The sequence below is a fragment of the Pinus tabuliformis genome, chromosome J, assembly GCF_031772625.1.
Source record: "Pinus tabuliformis cultivar Carrire ecotype Pingquan chromosome J, CPIR1, whole genome shotgun sequence".
Taxonomy (NCBI): domain Eukaryota; kingdom Viridiplantae; phylum Streptophyta; class Pinopsida; order Pinales; family Pinaceae; genus Pinus; species Pinus tabuliformis.
In genome coordinates this window covers 650,375,063-650,398,335 of record NC_142295.1, presented here as the reverse complement: position 1 = coordinate 650,398,335, position 23,273 = coordinate 650,375,063, and the positions used below count along the sequence as shown (strand labels likewise).

Genomic DNA, 23,273 nt, shown 5'->3' with positions numbered 1-23,273 from the left:
CCAAATTGAGTGAAAAGAAAGCAAAATACAGTGGCAGGAAAACAATACAGCAATGACTTCAATTAAACAATAGCATTGTGGTATCACCATTTGTGCTCCAAAAGCTGATAGGTGAAAGTTCTATTCACATGTTGGGCTATAATTCACAAACATAATCTAAGCTGCAATACTTCCAAAAATCAAGATTCATTTATTTACAATCACCAACCACTATACTAACAATACTGATTCACTATATGGCAATGCATGAAGAAGTGAATAGGCGAAAGCGAAATAACATAAAGATACAAATGATGGTGAAATAAAAAATAAGGGCATTCTAATATGATGGTTAAAGATGAAATAAAAAATAAGGTTGCTCTAGTAAAATGTAACAATCACATGCTAGAGATAATCTGTCAAACCATATGACAAACCAAAAATGTTCAATATCTAGAGAATATACATGTTTAACATTTTATCCCATCTCAGAATCATTTTTCACAGTATCTGAGGAAAAAAATAATTTTCACAATAATTACTTGAAAATACAAAGACTTTTGTAAAGCTCCCAGCCTCCAAAATGGTATAATTTTCCAGACTAGAAAATTATGCCTACTTAAGTTTTACTGCTTACGTTACTCATAACATTCTATCAGCCAAGATAGTTACCTGTCCAATTCGATGGGCACGATCTTCTGCCTGAACAAGGTCACCTGGAGTCCATGACAACTCTGCAAATATCACTGTACTTGCCGCTGTCAATGTTACACCAATTCCTGCAGCACGTATGGCAAGCTGGATATGCAGGGAAATAGGATTTGAAAGCAAGTCATGGTCAATAGCATTGTAAATAACCATAGAATACTGCAAAACACAAAGAATGCACTTTAGGAATTAAAAATTAATTGTGATACTGAAACTCATACCACTGCGACTTTGATATCTTCTCTATCCTGAAATTGCGTGACCAATGTCTGCCTTGATGATGGTGGTGTGCTTCCATCGATTTTTATGTAGCCAACTTTTTTCTTCTGCAGAAAAATAACGGTGTTGCTTCAATCAATCATTCCAGAACTTTTGTGACCAGCCAGACCTAGTTACAAGGTTTAGACACCTAAAAAACATGAATGAATGATAAAATCAACTTACTACAACAAATTGTTCAATTGCATCCATCATTGACAGATGGTGGGAAAAAACGAGGAATTTGCAGCCCGCCTGCAATATAAAGAAAAGTGTTTCAATAATGCAATCCCAAGATCATTAGCATTCATCACAAACATGAAGTTTTAAGAATCAATGTTATATATAAAATAATAATAATAAACAAATATAATAATTATCTAAAGGGGCACAATTAAAGATCATGACCCTCATTAGAAGGCATCCAAGGCTACATTTAAGCTAGGTCCTTCAGTTTAAAAATCAACATATATATATATATATATATATATATATATATATATATACTGTTATGTAATCTGGTATCAGACCCGTGGTTTCCAAACCCATGGTATTTGCCCATACTATTGGAAAGATAGGATTATAAAAGGAAATAACAAGAAAAATGAAGAGTAATTTTGATTTTACCTATTGGTGGTTTACAGGCCCGTAATTTTAGTAAACCATTGGCCCACAGTATATTCTATCATATAGGCAAAAAAAAATAAAAAAATTACAGAGATAGTTTCCTTTTATTGTGGTAATTGTTTCAAAATTATACAAAAAAAGGTTAATTTAGTTTAATAAAAATAATTAAAAGTTAGTATAGTAATTAAAAGTTAATATATAGTAAAGTTAAATAATACTATAGTCAATAACTAAGTCACCGTGTTTGGCAAACAAAATCATTGAAGTTCGAAGTTCGTCGAATTTTATTGCAGGCCAAACTTGTTTGATCAGGTTCGCCAAACGTCAAGGCGAACATGAACCCAAACGCGAATCAAACACGAACACAAATTTGAGCTTGAACAAAATCGTAAAATTCACATTAAATTCGATTAAATTAGTCTTTGTGTGCAGGTTATTCCGGAAGGTTAATAATAATAAAAAATTAATTAAAACTTAAAACTTAAAACGCTAGCACACATCTGCATCACACACTTGCTCTACCTCTTCAACCTCACAGCCGCTATAGCCTAAAACACACTCCCAACTCACAAGTCGACCCTTGAGTCCTGACAGTGACAGCAAATGTGTTGACTTTTGTGTAGCATCAGGAAGTATTCCTGCATGCCAAAGAGATCTCCAAATCGGCTTAAGAAAATTAAAATTTGAGTTTTGGAGCATGAAGACAGCCTAGGAAGACAAGTCAGCCCAACTTATCAAAGGGTGTGTCCCTTGGGTAATTTTACCCCCATTTGACAAATATATATAGATGATGTAACATTTCATTTTCTACACCAATGAAGAGCAAGAAGGATTTTTCTCATGTGGAACAGGCCAACAAGGAACCGAAGCCAAGCATGAAGGAGGCCTGATTAGAAGTCAGCAAGAGAGAGAGCCACAGGTTAACCAGAATGTTGACCAGCATTTATTTCTAGCCTAACTGGTTTGACTAGCATTTGGCCAATGTTGACTAGCTAAAGTTTGACCAGGTTTAACTGGCAAGTTGACTTGGATATTGGCACAAATTTCTAGATAAAATTGTTGATTTGTAAACCTCGTTGAACAATGATTTCTCCCAAAGAAAAGTTGTTGGGTTATCTTCCAATGTTGGGTATCCTAAAGTAAAAATATTGTCTCTATTGTCGATATATGGTTGTCAATGATGTCAACCCAAGCAGCACCAGACGATTCCCTGTTTTTGTTGACCAAAATGACATGGCAATCCTTGATGTTTCAAGTGAGGATCATCCTTGATGGATTCTCCTCGTCAACCTGATTACGGTAGTATGTGACATGCCATGAGAGCTTTCACAGTTTGAAAGATATACTTATTTGAAGTAGGAACCCCAACTTGTGGGCAAAAAACCCCAAAGGGTGATGATGTGGCAACTCCTAGTTAAACGGTCAAGTTAAGTGGCTCTTCTCCAATAAATTACAATAGAAAAAAGGTTATTCTTGTAGGGCTTTCAAAAAAGAAATTGAAAATCAAAATTCAAAGGGGTTTGGGTTCGAAACTTTACGATTCAAACAAAATCTAATCTGAGTTTATTCTTGATCCCTCCAACAGCTCCCCAATTGAAGCCCCTCTTTATTCAAGAGAAAAACTATATAAGATCATTCCATTAACTCTCACAACGCATGCACTTTAACGAAAATCCCTTGTGACATAGCTTTGAAAATCTTTGTCGCCCTTGTGGAGGATTGCAATATCAGATGTGAAGGGTTGGTTATTGGTTTTAAGCTTGGGTTTTGGCTCTTGGTTTCAATGACTATCTTTTGCAGTTCTCGGCCCTCTAGGGCATGAGACTCTGGAGCAAATGTCCATCACTCCAGGCCAACGAATATTGTTCTGCTTGACTACAAGATCTCTCGACCTTGGTTTTGAAGAAGACCAAGTTCTAAATGATTTGAAGAAGCATCTCATTGGCTTATTCTCTGCGGTCCCCTTTACCAAGTATCTGATAACACCTATCTGTGATTAGGGTATCAAGTTTAAGGTTAGCTTGTAACCTATTCTATAGTATATTTCTGCAGTCATGAAAATGGATCTTTGAGTGACGTTTTACTTTATGTTTTGGGCCTCCTAGGGCTACAATAATGTGCATAACAACTTGTTACAAACCAGCTATGAAGAGTTGTTGCTTGGTCATCCAAGTCTACTCCTGAAGAAGACCAAGGGTTGCGGATTAATCCTATGGCCCAGATCTTCCAAGCAGAATAGCAATTGCTCTTCTCAACTATTTGGAAACATTGAAGGCAAAATTTGGTAGTGGACGATGTTATTAGCTCCAACGCTTCAACCATTACCTGGTGTAATTGAAATTGGCTAACAGAAATGTACAAGACTATGATCCAAAGTTCAACTTGTTGGAAGAATCATCGCACCTCTATTGAATCCATAATCGCCACCCTGGGATCCTAGTTACCAGTTTGGAAATTTTACTAACCTACGGGTTTTGGTGTAACGATAAACCTCTTCATGGTATCAGACCCTAGAGTCAGGTTTGATTGCCTCGAGCTACATCTAAGGGGGGATGTTGGAGAGATGACTGCACCTCTATGAAATCCATAACTACCACCCTAGGGATCCTAGTTACCGGTTTGTAAAGTTTACTAATAACCTATTGGTTTTGGTTTAATGACAAACCTCTTCACAACCTCTGAAACTGGATTCATTCAAAAGGGTAAATGTGTCGTGAATCCATCAAATCCGACATGATTCGTGCCAATTCATGTCCAACAATCAGGACACGTTGTGTTGTTCGAATTTCTAAGTCTGACACGTTAGAAACCCGCCATGCACTTTATCTTTTTTATTCCTACCTACTTGTTATTTTACTTAACAAGTTATTTACAATGTAAACACTGAAAATAAACACTAGTGCATGCTCAACATATTACAGATCAACAACTAAAATAAATAGAAACAAACACGCCAGATGACACCATTATTTTTGGATTAATGTCCCCGAAAAAACCTAATGTGGGAAAACCGATGCAGCTATCTAAGGGTTTTCTTATGAAGCAAAATCAGAGTACAATCTGGGTGCTGAAACTGGCCTACCCAACAGAGAATTTCTTTGCCAGTAATACCTCTCAGTTTCTGACAAATCATCTGGCCGAAACCCTGGATAAACCTTCCGGCAGCTACTCAGCACAAATCTGCCCCAGAAACCCCAGCTTCAGCCTCTTTATGGACTGTGTCAGCCCCTCTCTACCTCACGCTGGCTCTGCGTCACCCCGGATGGGTCTGCATCAACCATAGTAGGCCATGCGTCAGCCCTCTAACCCTCTGCGCCAGCAACGCTAGCCTCTTTGAGGCTCTGCACAACTCCCAGCTGCCTTCGCGTGGCCCTGCGTGAGACCTGGCTGGCTCTGTGTCACTCTCCTTGGCTTCTGCGCTACTCTCCCAACACTATCTCTACCTCTCTGTCTTTTGTACTCAAATGCCCCTTAGTTGCATCTCCCGATCACTAATTCTATCTCTCTTAGCAAACCCCGCTCTAGAGAATAGAATGACTTATCACTCTAGTGTGTTCTCCAAGCGACCCTCAAGCCTCGTCTTATACTTTTCATGTTGACATATCAACGGCCAAGATTAAGTCCCTAATCAACAGTTAAGATTAGATCTGGCTTGATCCATGTCTTTTGGACCATTCTAACACAGATTCATATTAATACACATTAATATTTTATTTTCCCTAAGTTTAGACTTAGGGACTCCATTAAAAATATTAATTATTTTAATATCTCCTGATCTGTTTAGAATCTGCCCAAACCCTTTCTGGGTATTGGAGATCTCATGTGCCCCAACCTCTCCACCAAATTTCGTGCCTAGAGCACATCCGATGCTACCCCAAATCAACACGTGTCCGATTGGGACACGATCGAATCCGGATTGTGTCCCGATCAGGACATGACGTGCCCTAATTTTCGGACACGAATCCAGAAAAAGTCACCCGCGTGGCGTTAAAAGGCGAATTTGTTGTTGTTCTTTTTCACTTTCACTTCTCTATTTTGTTGTGGGTTTGTTATGAGTTTTTTGGAGCAAGAAGCAAAGTGTGTGGGAGTGGCAAAAGAAGGGGAAGAATGTCCCCATTGGAGATGTCCCTCTCTCCCAATTTCATCAAAATCTGCTACAAGTATTCCCTCTATTGCAAGTAATGTTGAGGGAAGACTTCCTCCTCAATGTAACATTGAGAAATATCCCTTGTGGAAATATGTCACAAGAGAGCAAGGGCCAAGCAGCAAGGTGAAGGGAGGAGGCAATGTGAATTGGAGATGCAACTTTTGCCACAATACTTTCACGAGCACATATTTCCGTGTGAAAGGCCATTTGTTGGCTTTACCAGGTTGTGGAGTTGGAGCTTGTACAAAAGTGGCTTTACAAAAGAGGAAAGAAATGGAAAGAGAGTCCAATGTTGGTATGGCAAATGTGGCTGCAAAATAAAAAAAACCAAGAATGATGACCCCCTTCCATTTTTTAGGAAAGGCAGCAACAAATTCCCATTTGAGAGTTCTAGTGGGGGACAAGCAGCAAAAAGAAAGGCAATTTCACTTGATCCAATGGACAATATTTTTCAAAAGGAGAAACAAGAAGAGTTTGGTCTTACCATTGCCTTTTTTTCTATCAAAACTTCATATCCTTTAATGTTGCACACTCACCTCTATTTATTGAGATGTGTCGAGCTTTAACTCAAGGGGCTCCATCAGGGTATGTGCCTCCTGGTTCAGAGAAGCTTAGAACCACATTGTTGACGAAGGCAAAAAAAGAGGTGCAAAAAATGCTTGAGCCTATTAAAGCATCATGGCCAACATTTGGGGTTAGCATTGTTTCTGATGGATGGACAGATCCAGCACGCCACCCACTCACATCAACTTCGTGGTGTCTTCCTTGAATGGTCCAGTTTTCTTGAAAGCAGTCGATGCATTTGGGGAATACAAGGATGCACAATATATGCCATTTCCTTGTTGTATCGTATCCTGATATTTTGAAAATTTGTCATATCTATATCCGTTCCCGTATCCGTTTCAGTGAAACATAGCCACAGATCCACCAAGAGGAGGCTGAGTTAGACTCATGTAAGTGCTGCTAAACATGCCACAGATCTGGTCGAGACAGGGTCGTGAGTGTGCCCTGAGATCTGGTCGAGTTACAATCTGATAAGGCTAACAGTTCTGAGCAAAGAAGGTCGTAGACCTAGAAGGAGGCCTAAGAGCCTTAGATCTGACAGCAGGAGGTTCACAAAGGGTTAGATCAGCAACCAAGGGCATAGACAGGCTTGTAGGGATTGCAGTAGCTCAAATCTGTGGGCCACACAGGGTCTGTAGCAGGGCTAAGGGTCTGCTAGTGCTGTTGGTGGCTGGCCAGAAGCATAGGGCGGGCTAGTTAGGGCCGCAAAAGACTAAAAGTATGGCTATGTCCTAGATCTGGTGGTTGGCAGAGGTTGGAGACATAGCTGTGGTGGAAAAGAGGCAGATCTAGAAGGTCGCAGTTGTTCTTTGTTTGGGGCGACGCTAGGTAGTCTACTCGGCATAGATCTGGAGGGGACCGAGCCCTAGAAACGGAAGATCTATCTATCTAAGCATCAAATTTGAGGAATAGAAGAAGGTCGAGGCCAAACTGAAGGTGGGGAGGCTGTGGATCTATTGAAAGGGGGATTGTTGAGTGAACAGGCCGAAGGGACTGTATGCATGTTGTTGTAGGTGTGCTTTTCTTGTATTTTATTCAAAATAAACATACACAGTACCAAAAATGCCAAAACGATCCTCCTAAACAGCAATGTATAATTTATATTGTACTCATTAATGGTACATACCACTAATAAGGGCTTGTTGTAGCAATATTAGAGAAATATGACAATGAATATCAACAATTTGTCAATGAACACTTGGTTGTAGATGACTGACAAAAACCCAGAAATATTTGTCTTCAAACAACAACACAAACTCAGCTCCAAAGCAAGGGAACTCGGCCTCAAATAGGTGACTGAACTCAGCCTAAGAAACAAAGACAACACTTGACAGTAACTCAGTTAGCAATGGCGGGTGTTCGGCCCCTTCAAATGAATATACTTAGCCAACAAATAAGACAGGATAAACTCAGCCCACAGAAGGAGATTAACTCTGATAAATAAACTCAACCAGTAAGAAGGATACAGAACTTGACCTCTTTGTTATCAGACCTGGCCAGCTGTTGGTTATTCTTTGATGCATTTCAAAATTTGGAACAATAATTTCGATCTTCTTTGGAGCTACTTCATGGTTTATGGTTGAATATATCTGATTGTCATCTTGTAAGTGATTGTTGAAAATTTCTCAAATAACGTCTAATGTATGGAATTGTTGCAACTAGTTAATGCTCTTGTGCCCTAATTTGTTGAATATCATTGTAAAAGGCTATTTGGTTGGCAATTGCATATGTTACTCATTGCATGACAATAGATGAATGTTCCTAGTGGATGAAATTTTGTTTTCCTTCCATGAAAATCCATAAATCTTGAGTGGGTAAATGTTAAAGGTTGGTAGCTAGGGCATCAATCTTTAGCCTCCTTAAGGACAGTTTTGGCCAATTTTGAATCATCTTAGACTCCATAGCCCAAGGGACTAGGAACTAGTTCAAGAAATTTGGTGATCAACCTCTCTTCTCTCCCTCTCTCTCCTCTTAAAAATGTCAGCCCCTCTTTCCTAGCACGGCTAGCTAGGGCATCAAGCAAATTCTCTCGAAGAAGGAATTTTGGGATTCTGTTGAAATAGAACTCTTCCTTAGATGATCTCAAATTTTGGTGGAATTCTCACGGTTAATTCTCCATAAATATTTGTGCCTTAGGTGTGCCCTAGAAGGGAACCTAGCTTGTTTTCCTTGGATAGGTGGCTTCCTTGAGGGTTGTATGAATCATAAGAGACCCTTTCCTCTCTCTTACCTTGACCTAGTGAATACCTTGGAGGAATTTCTTCCCACGATTATCCCTAAAAACCCTAGGTCTAACATAAATCCTTAGTAGGTCTCTCAAGAAAAGAAAAGAGCCTATTTGAAGTTTCAAATCATCTTATAAAGCTTCTTGAGAGGTCCTATCTCACCCTTGGAATCTTGATCTTAGGCATACCTATTATCATTGCAAATCTCAAGCCCTAAGTCTTGATCTCCATCCTAGGTCTTTCTTGGAGAGCCCTTAGCTTCCTTGAAGCATTGAGCCTTTATTGTGTCTCTCCTTGAATGGGCCTTGTGAAATCACTTCATACCTAGTTATTGGCATATCCATTACAAGTGATTTCCTCCTACCGGGACTCCTCCCACCGGTGAAAGTCTGTAAAGAACAGGGGACATTGACCAAGGTGGCAGTGGGTCCTTGTCCCATTGTTGTCACTACGTCTAGTAGTTGTCCCATAGGTGCCGCCCCCTAGGGCCCTACTAGATTGTGTGGCAATAGGCTTTTCACCAATTTTCTAGCTATTGTGGGATTAATCTACATAGCATTCCTCAGACATTTAGACCTTAGGACTTCATATCACCATCATATAGAACCCATCAGCTATCACATTAATTTCGTAGGACACCTTATCACACAACTAGCTCCTAACTGACCATTACATTACAACAATTAAAAATGTTCGAACATGACCATATAAAACTGGTAATTATCTGAAGCATTCTTGTACAACAATCTTATTTTTTAACCCTATAAAACTTCATGTTAGTTATACAACACTTTGTTTGTTGGAAGAACCATGATGAAATTTAGGCGAAGTAAATTGTTGCATACCTCAATCATAGTTCCTAAAAAGTCCAAGACAGCAGGAATCTTTACCTCAGCCGACTCTGTATAGATCTGAAACAAAGCCACCAACAAGATATATAAATATACTCAATTATATAGTATGATTAGAACAAACACACAAACTATGAAAAGTAAAACTATAAACAGTTTTGTGGAATAATTTATATAGGTGTTAAATAAACATATTGGTAAAAAAAGATCATAACCGATCTGGAAAAATTATTTGGAAGAATCACAATGAAACTTTTGGCCTTGAACCATATTTTTTACATGCCAATACCAAGAGTCTCTGAAGAATTACTTATGTGAGAATCACCCATCTTTGGAGATTCTCATTGAAATCATAGCTGCACTAATCCACCTATGATGTTGGAGTTTCTTATGTCTCTCACTATGCAACGATGCAATGCGTGGATGATGTGTGAGCATACGGAATGTGAAACAAGAATGAAAGCACAAGGAGAATATTCACATGTGGAAGTACTTGCAAAACACTCTCCAGAAAGATACAGCCAGTGAAAATTTCAACAATCTATAGTTTATTGCAAGTTCAGAAATTTCACCTCACCAGGAGGTTTTTCAGATATAGTCCAAGTGAAATCCTGTGCTAGGTCTGATCTGAAATATTGATTTATAACACCAAATAGCTGACAACATTTCATCTCACTTCAACTCAACAACTGGGCAGACCATGAGTACCCATACCATACATATTCCAACAAGTTCCAGCTCTTGGGATACAATTTTCTTTATCAACCAGATGTGAAATGACTTTAATTACTACAAAAATACAGCAGTATATCTGCTTTATTATTTTCAAGATACATGTTAAAACGCTGAAGACTTTCAGCCCCATGTTATGACAATCCACAAATCAGCACAAACAGCAGGCACTAGGAATTATCTAATCAAGCAAGTAATGCAACCAGAAAATCAAATCTACAATTACACAACTTTGGACAGCTGAAAACTTCATGTATATATGGTAGAAATCAAGTAAATGTACATACAACTTATCAGAAGCTGGTACAATCCTTCAAGCTCTAATAAACCCTAGCAAGGGAAAACCAAAAAGACCCTTACCACCACCAAGGATCCACAACGAGAAAGCATCACCCAAACAAGTCCTCCTTGACTTCAACACTCATCACCTGTCGCCCCTCATTTTGCACAAGTTATACTAGTGAAATTTTTTCACCACCCCTGTGATTTTCGTCGCAAAGAACTTTCAATGGCTATGCCTATAATTTGGTTCATTGGAATGCCGATGATATGGACATGGATCATGATGTGCTAGAATTTTTCATCGTGTCTTGCTTGCTATAATTGCCAACATAGGGAGATAGCACTACACTTGATCATGCGATGTTCTAATCTCCACTCCTTCCTAGATGATTGGAAATGAGGATATATGGATCCCTTGGTGGAATGCCCTATCACTTTGAGGCTTGATCATGTGATGTTCTAATCTCCACTCCTTCCCAGATGATTGGAAATGAGGATATATGGATCCGTTGGTGGAATGCCCTAGCACTTTGAGGCTTGATCATGTGATGTTCTAATCTCCACTCCTTCCCAGATGATTGGAAATGAGGATATATGGATCCCTTGATGGAATGCCGTATAACTTTGAGGCTAAGTGGAAAATTTCTTGCCATCTCCCTTTGACTCCATTATGGTGCAAATCACTTAGCATCTACTCACCTTTTTCATGTATTTTATTACATTGATGGATGGATATCAACATAGTTCAGGCTTCTTTTCTCCAACATTCTAGCTCTTATGGATGATATTCACATAGAAAGGGATTATTTATAGCATGAACCATGGTTCCACCTAGAGAACTCCCTTCTAGGGTTCACCACTTCATGCATTTTGGCTTGAGGTCATCCCCTTGATGATTTGTTTGCAATGTTCCACCAAGTTTCCAAGACGGGGGGGATGTGGGAACAAGAAGATGCATAGGGCAGACATGTTGGAACACCCCCAAGTTTTAGGGAAATTCAGGGTGGATGGCGGGTCATCGAGGTATATATATAAACATGATTCAACTTCAAATTCAATAATGAAATATATTGATTCATACATCATAAATTATTCAATGAAATAGAAATGGTAAAATTTTGTATATGTTGATTTAAATTCATCATTCACTATTCTAGAATCTGATTAGTACCAGGAAAGATAGAAGACATTAAAGTCTGAAGAATAGAATAGTAGATTGAAATTACTCAAACTAAACAGTAACAAAGAGGAGTGAAAGACTTGGTCTAAGGTTAGCAACATCTAGAGTCAAGATTGAAAATTTAAACCTAAAAATGAACAATGGGCAATGAACCAATGTTCATAATCAGACTTGTGATCGAATTGGTCAACCCCGAAACAGGGAATTGAAAAAGGGAAAACAAAAAAACAAAAATATTCATGTGCAACAGTGCACGCATATGAATCCAAACATTATACACAAATATGCAAAGTTTCTCATATATATAGCAAGGGTGAACATAACAAAAATAACACACAGTGCAATCCATATTTAAACCGAAAATGCATCAAAAAACAAGCTCTAGATGGCCTCCAAAAAAATTTGTGCTACAACAAATACCTATATATAATCAAAATCATTGTGTATATTGGGATCCTCATTATCAATAGTACCCTTTAAGCATCAAAATAAGATAAAAAAATCTTAACATGTCAAATCGAGATTTCGTTTTAGTGATAGGCAAAATTTTACTAGCGTCATGACAAAGGAGTTCAATAATCAATGCCACCAACATCGAGGTACATAGAGGGCTTGGTGCTCTTGATTAAATGCTAGTTCCATTTCCTCATAAATGATATAATTTAATGGAAAATTGCAATTCCCCTAATCTTGAAATCCTGAAACTATTAAGGCTACAGGATTTTGAGTGGGATCTAAGATTTTACTCTCCATATGAAATCCAATGAAGCCCAAACCACTCTCAAACATCCACAGTCATTTAATCTTAATGTTAAAAACGTAAGTAAAAGGATTCATCCTTTTACTTTAAGAATTTGACATTACCATTAATTGCATAGCATTAGTAGGGTCCTAGGGTTGAATATTAGACTACCCCACTCATAAATTATTGTTTCAAGCAAAATTCAAGGGGGATGCCTAGACCTTTCTGAGGGGGCATGCCCACAAGCATCCCTTTTGGGAAACATGCCCCCCACATTCCGAAAATGAATCCCCCTGCATCTACCTGAGTTTCCCCAAATGGCGCATGTGCAAACATTTCCCCAAGCATCCCCCCGTCCAAGGTACGTGGGAAACATGGGGAACATGCCTGCCACCCTACGGGACACGTCCTCGTGGAAGACTAGTTGTTGGACCACTTGGATGACTTGGCATATGATCGATGGGCAAGCATGTCTTGTTTTTTAAATGGTACTCCATTGATCTAGCATATTACACAATTATTTCATGATGGATTGCTCCATGTAGCTAGCCCTTGGCGCAGTGAGGGAAGGTTCTCACATCTCAAACCCTGAACTTGAGTGATTTCCTGCACAAATTGATCTTTTACTATTAAATGCTCCACCTAGAAAAGCCATAGTGCACACCTTTTCATGCACCATTGTTCACATGTACCAAATTTAGAGAAGTATCTTACACATAGGTTGAGCCATAATCCTATTATATCGGTTGATGAGGGGCATACCCCTTCCTTCATGGAGTTAGTTGATCATTGATAGCATTTTAAAATTGTTCTTCATAGATTAGATGCCTTATTTCATGCTTTCAATTGCTTGACTCTAGATTTGGGGAAGACATCCACCATTTGATGCATTATTGATGGTACATTTCTCTTGGGAATCTCACAATTGATATCTTTCGAGTGTTGACACGGTTCATGCCGTACTTTAAAGGGTACATCCACCTTGAGGAGGTTGATTACACTAGTGCCTATGCTATGAGATCTCCATGTTTCAAGAACTTTCTTAGACATGCATTTATGACTAAGAAAATGTCACACCTTGTAAAGCTAGATGCCCCGCATTCGAGGAGATCTAGGAGGTTCCAAACCCTACATCTAGGACTCCATTGCAGATTTTGAGGCTGAACTAACTTCAAGGACAATTATGTTTTAACAAAGAGCAAAAATTTGCACCAAACCAATGCCACTAGATGCATAATGGCTATGACATTTCGATAATGTGCCCATAACATAAGTTTCAAACAAAATTGGTGTAATTATGGTGCTTTCAAAATCTTTTGACAAAAAATTATCTTTGCATTTTGACCACTCATTTGAAGAGCACACCACCTTATATTGCTTCAATGCTTGGTTATTTTGGGAGATCATGATCATGGTTGGGATTTCCCCATCTCATGAGGCCAAGTTATAGCAAAATTGTAATGTTCCTTCCTAGAATAATTTCCATGAATTTAATTTCACAATTTTGGCAATTTTGTCTTTTATGGGACCCGCGAAATGTTTTGGACTAACACTTAGGAGATGGAGGTCGAAAAAAAAATTGTTGGTGGGATGTGGGGGCCACACCCACATGTAGTACGCATTTCCTTAGAGGGAAAGTTGAGTTGCTAAGGTAGGAGATCGAAATGCTTGATTGAGGGACCTGTTGACCCTGCCACCTACACCTACCTACAAGTCAGTGAGAAAAGCCTTCAACCCCACAAGGTGTGGTTGGTGGCAGGGAACTCAGAAAAGGTTTTGTCACACTAATCCTGACTCTCTCCGTTTGAGTTATCTCCTAGGTTAGCTAAGGGGGGTGGTCTCTAATGAAAAGTTAAGTTAAAATATGTGAGTTTCTAGGAGGGTGTTATAGTGAAAATGGACTACTTTTAAGGATCTATGAGCAAATATGAAGTGAGCAACTTGAAGTAACAATGTCAATCATTAATATGATTAAAAACCATAAAACCAATGCCTTATAAGGAATCTGGTCAACAATTTAAAGATATATTTGCTCAAAGTAAAATGCAATGCTCTCAAAAGAGAAAACAAAGTCACCCTGAAATGTAAATAAAAATTGTTAGCACAAGATATGTAAGATACAAAATGCTTTTGAGATAGTCAACTTTATAAATCAAAACATGTGAAATATATCTTGCCAAAACACAAAAATTAGTAATTAACTTGGAAATGTAAAAGAAAGGAAGTGCTAAACCAAGACATCAATAAGCAATTAGACTCGAAACGTGAAAAGAAAACACTTGTTTGAAATGATTACAATAGTTGCTTTTGGAATAGACTTTGCATATGAAAGCTCAAACCATCAAGAGACAAGTAAATGTAATGGAAAGTGCTCTTGGTTAATTTTACTAATTAGCTCTACACAAGATTACAATTTAACTCTTCAATCCTCAGACTTCACCCTTGCCCAATGATATGGATCTCACAGTGAGGAGTCAATAAAGGAGTAGAGGATCCCTAAGATGTCTACTTCAACCAACTTATGTTGGAGGTAAAATTTTAATGAGGCTTGGGGCTTTCCTACACTAAAATCCCTAGATGAAATGCAAATTGTGTTTATTCCCCAAATTAAAATAATGATACATGAAAATGCCTCAAAGTGATTGATTTGCAATGCTTGAGAATGAAATATTGTTCAACATAAGTTGCAATCTAAGTCACCTGACACGGGGATTCGGGACACGTAGGATTCGAGATTCGTGGTGTCGGATTCGGACACGCTGAACCCCCAGAACAGGACACGTTATATATTATTTTATTAAAAAAATAAAATATATATATATATTAAAAATTAGATATTATCATATTTCTTACACAAATTTTAATTAATGATACAAATTTATTGATTTCAAACATAGATCTTCATCTATAGCTATTAGCATGCATAGTACATACAAAATTCAAATAAATGTCAGTGGTACTGGTCACATAAATGATAAATCTATTAAAAATTTAAATCATGATTCATAATTCATAACTGAAAGACAACTTACAACTACAAGATAGTAAGATAAACACACTGACAATTGTAGTTTTCTCATTAAGTCATCAAATCAAAATGTGTTACATAGGTAGTGTTGGTGCAATGCCAATGGAAAATAGAAATAGAAAATATAAAACAACTACAGGTATACAAGCCTCAAGGCATCAATCAGCATCATTGTCCCCATCATCATGGTCCCCACTGCTCTCCTTTGCATCCTCCTCCTCCCCTGAATCCATAATCGCCTCTGCATCTTGTTGGTATGGAGGTTGACCCCTCCAAGTCATCAAATCTAACAGGCTCTAGGACTGGATCATTGAGATCCATGTTGGCCAATGCCAACTCAACAGTGGTGTCCAGACCCATATCATCAGGAACAGTGTTACTTGGGAGCAGGAGCGAAAGCGGGGAGCGGGAGCGAAAACGGGAGCGCGAGCGACATATTCAGAAGCTCTTGGTTTGGTGTTCTTGATTAAATACGAGTTCTATACCCTAATACATGACAAAATTCAATGGAAACATTGCAATCCCCCAATCCTAAAATCCTGAAAAACTGATAAGTCTGCTGGATTTTGAATGAAATCTAAAATTCTACTTTCTCCATATGAAATCCAATGAGGCCGGAACCACTCTCAAACATCCTGAGTCATTTCATGGTAATGTTAAAAATTTAAGTAAAAGGATGAAAATGAAGATTAAGGAGAATGTCACTTTTACTTTAAGAATTTAACATTACCATGAATAACATATCAATACTAGGGCCTAGACTTGATCATGAAGCTGCCAAAATGCTCTACTCCTTGCTGCAACAGCACAAATCACTTGCCAACAGCACAAATCACTTGCCAAATGAAAATATTAATGAGCAAACACGCCCTTTTCTTTCCTGCACTAAGCTTAGCGAGTCCTGGAAACAGGACACGTGTCCCAAAATCATGACATGCTTTCGGAAATCGTGACACGACCTCGGACACGACGTGTCGGAAACGGACACGACGTGTCATATGATTTGGACACGAATCCGGACCAAATCGTGTCGGATTCGCTGGATTCGGGATTCGTAGGGGGTTTAGGACGAATCCGGTGACTTAGGTTGAAATTATAACTTCAACTGGAGGAATAAAATTAGCTTACAAGTGTTGCATGTGTTTCATCAATGAATTAAAATGATACAAGTAATTTGTTTGAAAGCAAAATTTGTTTCAAATAGACAATGACAATAAATTGCTGCAATATTCAAGATAACAATGTAGCATAAAATTGAAGCATGTATTCAAGTTTTCATGAAACAATTTATGAAGGTAAATGGAAACGAATCAAAGTTTGTTAAGAATATAAAATGCTTGCATGTAAAGGATGAATTGCCCAAAGTAAAGTGTAAGCTTGTAACTTCAAGCAACAATGAGATAAATAATGCAAAGCTCAAATGAAATTGTAACAAACTTTAACTTAATGAAATGTGATAGTGAGGTTGTGTTAATTCCCAATTAAAGCATGCATGTAAGTGAATGAAGTATGAAAGCTTAAACCATGCAAATGTCAATCCACCCAAAAGAAGCCTCCCTCTAAATGGAGAGATAGGATACCATGGGAGAAATCTCAAGCTCCCACAAGCAAGTTAGATCTTTTATTAATATTACAATGAGAAGAGGGCCCTTCAAAGTTCTCAACTATACTTCAAGGAGAGTCCTCACAATAATTGCTTGAAACTTGGACACTAGACCTCTTTTCTTGAGAAAGTAGTGACAAGATCTCACAAAACTTATGCAAGGGAAACAAGGTGTGAGTTTTCTCCAAGTGCCCACAGCTTAAAGAGGAAAATGGGCAACCCTCTAGTGAACTCGACTTGGCCAAAATAAGTCTCAAAAGGGCTCACGACATCCTTGGAAATCGAACCCCCAACACTTGCCAAAGGTCCTGCAAACACTTGTTAGATGTTGCGGGAAGTTGCTCTTCAAAATCTGCCACACAAGAGTTAGCAAACAATCCAAACAATGGCTGCAAAATAAGTTAATTATTAATGGAAAAATCAGCAAGATAAAATGTATATGTACAATTATAATTTACAAAAGGCTAAGCTAAACAGTGAGAGTAAACTCTCGTTTTTGCTTAGCCATCTTCAAGCTCTTAGATAGCAAATGAAAGAAATGAAATACAATGTTTTCTTTAAAAGAAATTTAAATTTAGAAGTTCTCGGCTTGTGTACAAGCTATGTGTCGAAATGACTGCAAAACCACTTTGTAAGATAAGACAATGAAAGTTCGAAGAACAAATGAGAGCTCCTTTAAGAATGTATCAAGAGTGGGTTGGTCTCTCCAAAGACTTCCCCTCATGCTTGATTCTGTAATTCCAACAAGATGTTCCCTCTACAAAACTTCAATCAAGAATTAGTTTCATATAGATTTAGCAATAAACAATGATAAGAAACTCTAGAGATTTATTTAAAACCAACTAGAGCATACTTCTAAATCAAATGTCAATGCAAGATAGCTCTACATTAACAAATCTACAAGAGCATATGGAAGCAAATTAGATCAAAGCATGAGTAAAAGGACTTATACCAATGCTCAACAATTCATCACACTCGAAAAGGAGGAACACCTCATGAATGAAACCCCGAAGTCTTTATTGATATTTTTGAAAGTGTACAAGGCAATAGCGCTTTAGAAAGCACAATAGCTAGTGACAATCTTCTTACAATGTGAAAGCCCATGGCTTTATTATATAGAGAGTTGGGAGCAAATCCCAATGAAAAATGACAATAACAAATGGCATTGTAGCCAATCCCAATGTAGAAGTGATTAAACAAGTGGCATGAGGTGACAATCCCAAAAAGAAATTCAAATTTGTTGAATGGAGCTCCAATGCCAAATGTAAAAATCGAATTTTGGCAAGTGGACATCATTTTCTTCTTCCCTTATGTGCCAAATTAGAATTTTATGGTGGAATGACAAGTGTATATGGGTGGTAACCCATGTGGGGACAATTTCCCACAAAAATCTCCACCAAATATCCTCCCAAATGTGTATTAACTTCACAAATTCGAATTTCCAAGTAGAGTTTTCATTTAATGCTAGAAATTCGATTTTATTTGAGCACATGTCATTTCCTTGATTTTAGAGTCCACATCACCTTGGGACTTCACTTTAACTCCCCCATAATTTTCTACAACATTTAGTTGTGTGGATATTTATTTTTCTCCATTTATTTAATTTCTGGCTTAATTAATTGCCAAATTTCCCACCAAACTTAGGAAAAGTGGGTTTTGAGGGTCCAAAACACATAATTAACACCTCAAAGTGTGTCATAGTAGAAAGTTGAGGGTGAGAGGTGTAAATGTGATTACTCATACCCCATACAACTTATCTGGACTACACTTACTACAATTTAAATACAATTTTATTTGCAATTTTTGACCTGCGGGAAATCTAAAAAATAAAAAAATGACTACCTACACCTAACCAAATTCCATGAAATTTTTTGTGTGATCTAGTATGGTAATATACATCGATTCTAGACACTAAGATGTGTCAAGGGCTCAACCTTCAAACTGTCACTCCGGCTTTGGAGTAAAACATGAGTGAAAAAACCTAGAAAATTATGGATAATTAACCAGATAAAAAAAACACTCCAAGGTGTACTCGTTTGTTGATCGAGTCCCAACATCCTAGGCCCGTTACAGACTCAATACTCACTTATTACAATTCCCCATAGGGTGTGGAATCTGGGTACAAGAAAGATGATGAAAAGATAGAAGTAGAGTTAAAAAACTATGTTGACTAATGATATCTGATGGTACAAGTGTCCTCTCGATTATCCTTGGGCATGGAGTCTTCATATAATCATCAGGTGCCACTCCAGTGGTCAACAGGGCCCACATGGGAAGGCCGCTCAAAAATTATAAATAGAAGGGGCCTAGCAGCTATTGGGTTCTTTTGTCAATCTTACATTTCTCGTGTTGCTCAAGATGCTTAGCTGGGTGACAGTGTTGTTCAACGCAGAGATTTCCAAGGAGAGAGCTCACCCTTCTTTCAATGGACTACAAGTGCCACCCTAGGAAGGTAAATTTGTGCCATATTGGAGAAGTATTTGTGGAGCTCGGGGTGCATCGTACAACCAATTTCGTGCTCCAGATGGACGCAATAGGGGATCATGTACCACTTATTTCAGCTATCTTCTGGGTGGCATTTGTTGATCAGCAGTTGTCAATGATGTCACCCCAAGCAACACCAAAGGCTACCCCGATCTTGCAAGGGCATTTTGACTTGACAACTCATATTATTTTGTGTCAAAGATATTGTCGATCGATTCTACTTGTCGATATGTTTCCATTGATATATGGTACACCTCCCAGTTCTTCACAGTTTGAGAGTTATTTGCGTTTGAAGTTAGTAACCCCAGTTAGTGGGCTAAAACCCTATGGCATTGTAGCATGGCACTCATAATTGGTTGTGGTCATTGAATAGTCAATAATTAATAATAATAATAAAATGCTCCTAAAATCCCTCCAATGTTCACTTGTTGAGGACCCTCTGAACTCAAGACATTCATATAAATAATGACCCTCATATCTTCCTCTAGTAGGGATTTTATGCTTCAAACAAGTCATCGTGGCATTTTCGCTATAACCTTTTTTCTGTGAAGGTTCAGAAGCTGAAATTAAAACCCATTTGAGCCGAAATCTTAATCAACTTCGTGACCGAATTTTAGATCTTGGTTTGCTATATTTTTAGAGATATGATTTGAGGAAGTTAGGGTTTTTGCAGGCTCCCAAATTCCATGTCAAACAAATGACGTTGGGAAAATCATCATAACTTTCTCTCTGAGCATTGGATTCAAATTTCGTAAATAGCAGCATAAAGAGGACGGACTGTAGTTTGTTGGGTATCGTTTTCAGGGTCAAAGGTCGCAATAGTGACACGTGGCACTTTGTACAAGTTCGCTCTACTGAACCAGTGTATAATCAAGTCATCGTGGGAGATTGGGCATAACTCTTTCTTGAAGAATCCAATCTTGATCAGACCTGTGGGGTTGGAAAGAGGACTCAGAGGGCTACCACAGGACAAAATTCAGACCCTAGAGACCTGAAATTACATATATAAAACACGTTCAATATCGAGCTCCTAGAATGCAAGAAAAAGCATGCATTCAAGGATCACTGCAGTAAGGACCACACATCAACAGTCAAGGGTAAGTCTCCTACAACAAGGTGTGTATGATTAGTGTTTACATTTGAATTTTGAGTATCATCTCTGACATATGTTTTTGTAGGAAAACATAAGTATATATAGGGTCTCGATTATATCTCTATGTCTCTATATGTCATAGTTAGTTTTGATACCACATTTTAGATGTCCTATTCTTGATACTACACATTTGATGCTACACCAAGTCTACTAAATCTATATGATGTTGTAAGTTCATGTTACTTGTCTTGTCATAGTTGATAGAATGGTCTTTGTTGTTGTACTTAGAACTTGGTTCATCACAAGTCTAGGGTTTGTCATCAGTTTCTATTGTATATATCTTTAGGTCAGTTTTGGATATAGTCTTGCATAGAGTCTAGGCCTATATCAAGAGTGGGAGTCTTTGTCTACTGCTGCAACAAGTCAACAACAAAAGTGACAAGCACACTTCAGGTATGCATTGTAATTTTAATTTGTATTTATTCATTATTATGCACTTACATGTGTTTTGTAGGAAGAGGTAAGTTGAAGGGTATTTTGTTTTGTTTTGGGTTTGGTTTCGACGGGCAAATTTTGCATAGATTCAAGCACAACATCAAGCAAGCATTCAAGAGCTAAAATCAAAGGAAGCATTGCAACAAGACATCCTTTGAAGAATGGACAACCATCTGCATATTGTGAAGATGTATAAAGGCCAAGAGTCAACGGGACATCATTTGAAGACATGACAGCCATTTGCATATTGTGAAGAATTATGAAGGCCAAGAGTGATTTGTAAAAGAGTCATCATTGTAAAGTTGTAAAAGAGTCATTTTGCCTAGAGTCGAAGAGGCAGTGTTGGGAGGTATAGGAGTCACTGTTGGGATGATGTCATGGTTGAGTTGCAGGTCATAGAGAAATTGGCTATTTGGTCAAGTACACGAAAATTATTGTACATCTTAAAGTATCGTGGATTGTTGTCCCTAGTTTGGGAATCCATAGTCTTGTCTTATTTTTGTCATTATAGGGTGGCAGGGAGGCAGTAGGCAGGTGTATGAAATCGCCTGCAAGTTGGGGCCTATGAACATTTCAAGGTGGTAGGGAGGTGCTAGGGTGAGAAGTGGCTCACTAGGGTGTTGGGGCATCCATTCAGTTGATTACTAAAGAAACCAGGGCGTTGGGGACCGGGGCATCCTTCCAGTGGGAGCTGGAGAAGAATGCTTTTCTAGAATTCTAGGAAGTTGTTGCTTTCATTTTAGTTGGGGTTGAATGTTGAAGTTTCTAAGTTTACTTAGTTTAGAAACCCTTCATGCACTTTTTCTGATTTATTCCTACCTACTTGTTATTTTTCTTTAACAAGTTATTTACAAAGTAAATACTACAAATAAACACCAATGCATACTCAACATATTATGGATCAGTAACTAAAAGAAACAAGAACAAACACACCACATGACACCATTATTTTTGGACCAATGTCCCCGGAAAAACCCAATGCGGGAAAACTGGTGCAGCTATCTGAGGGATTTCTTATTAAGCAATATCAGAGTACAATCTAGGTGTCATAACTGGCCTACCCAACAAAGAATTTCCTTAGCAGCTATACCTCACAGTTTGAGAGAAATCTCCTGGCTGAAACCTTAGAAAACCAGTTCAGCAGCTCCTCAACACAAAACTGCTCCTGCAACCCTAACGTCTGCCCAATTTGGACTGCATCAGCCCCTCTCTGTCTCACGTTGGCCTTGCGTAAGCCTTTCTTGGCTTGTGTCAGCCCCAGGAGGCCCTGCGTCAGCTACACTGGCCCCTCTGGTGCTCTGCGCAGCAGTTAGCTGCCTCTCCGTGGCCCTCCATGAAACCTTGCTGGCTTTGCATCACTCTCCTTGGTTGTTGCACTGCTCTCCCGGCACAATATCTTCCTTCTCTATTCCTCTGTACTCAATGCCCCTCAGCTGCTCTCTCGATCACTGATTCTATCTCTCTTAGTAAACCCTGATTCATATTCATATTAATAGAATGACTGATCATCTGATGTGTTCTCCAAGTGACCCTCAAGCCTCCTCTTATACTTTTCCTGTTGACATCTCAACAGTCGAGATTAAGTCCCTTATCAACGACTAAGATTAGATCTAGCTTGATACATGTCTTTTGGACCACTCTAACACAGATTCATATTAATACTCCATTAAAAATATTAATTATTTTAATATCTCCTGATCTGTTTAGAATTTGCCCAAGCCCCTTCTGGGTATTGGAGATCTCATGTGCCCGAACCTCCCCACCAAATTTTGTGGCTAGAGCACATCCGATGCTATCCCAAATCAACACCCCCTCTTAGCAAGGACTGTGCTCTAGCACTACTCCTCACTGAGTATTACTCTGATCATCCGGCATCGGTACCTGTGCTGATGCTAGGTCTTCCTGCCCAAAATCCTCTAAACTGTTGCCTCCTGTACTGTTTCCCATGGTTCTACCACTGCCACAACTCCCTCTGCATCCGTGTTGTTGCTGGTTCTTTCTCCCAGCACTGCATCCGCACTACACCTCCTCTCATCATGTTGCATCGTGTTGCCTACTGTTGCACTGCAACTCAGTTACTAAAAAGTAAGTAACTGATCTCCCAACTGACCTCTCTGTTGGGCTAGAAACACCCACTGATGCTGAAGCTCCCTTTGATGCTGTCAAGTGCTCCCTCTCTCTAACCTCTGGGCTACTACAACAACTCCCTGCATCTCGCACTGTTGCACACCTCTCTATGCCCTCCTGCACTAGTGCAACACTCTTGTGCCTCTTG

General features: G+C 38.7%; 1 protein-coding gene across 3 annotated transcripts in view; it reads right to left on the bottom strand.

Annotated features, from left to right (window-relative positions):
- Nucleotides 1–23,273, bottom strand: part of LOC149228591 (uncharacterized) — a 510,588-nt gene that overhangs the window by 55,373 nt on the left and 431,942 nt on the right. For all 3 annotated transcript variants that reach the window (XM_089378284.1, XM_089378285.1, XM_089378286.1), the window contains 4 exons: nt 9,354–9,419; nt 1,132–1,200; nt 909–1,013; nt 652–777 (listed from right to left, as the gene is read on the bottom strand). In XM_089378284.1, coding sequence (XP_089234410.1) covers nt 652–777; nt 909–1,013; nt 1,132–1,200; nt 9,354–9,419 — 366 coding nt within the window. The remainder of the gene's footprint in view (nt 1–651; nt 778–908; nt 1,014–1,131; nt 1,201–9,353; nt 9,420–23,273) is intronic.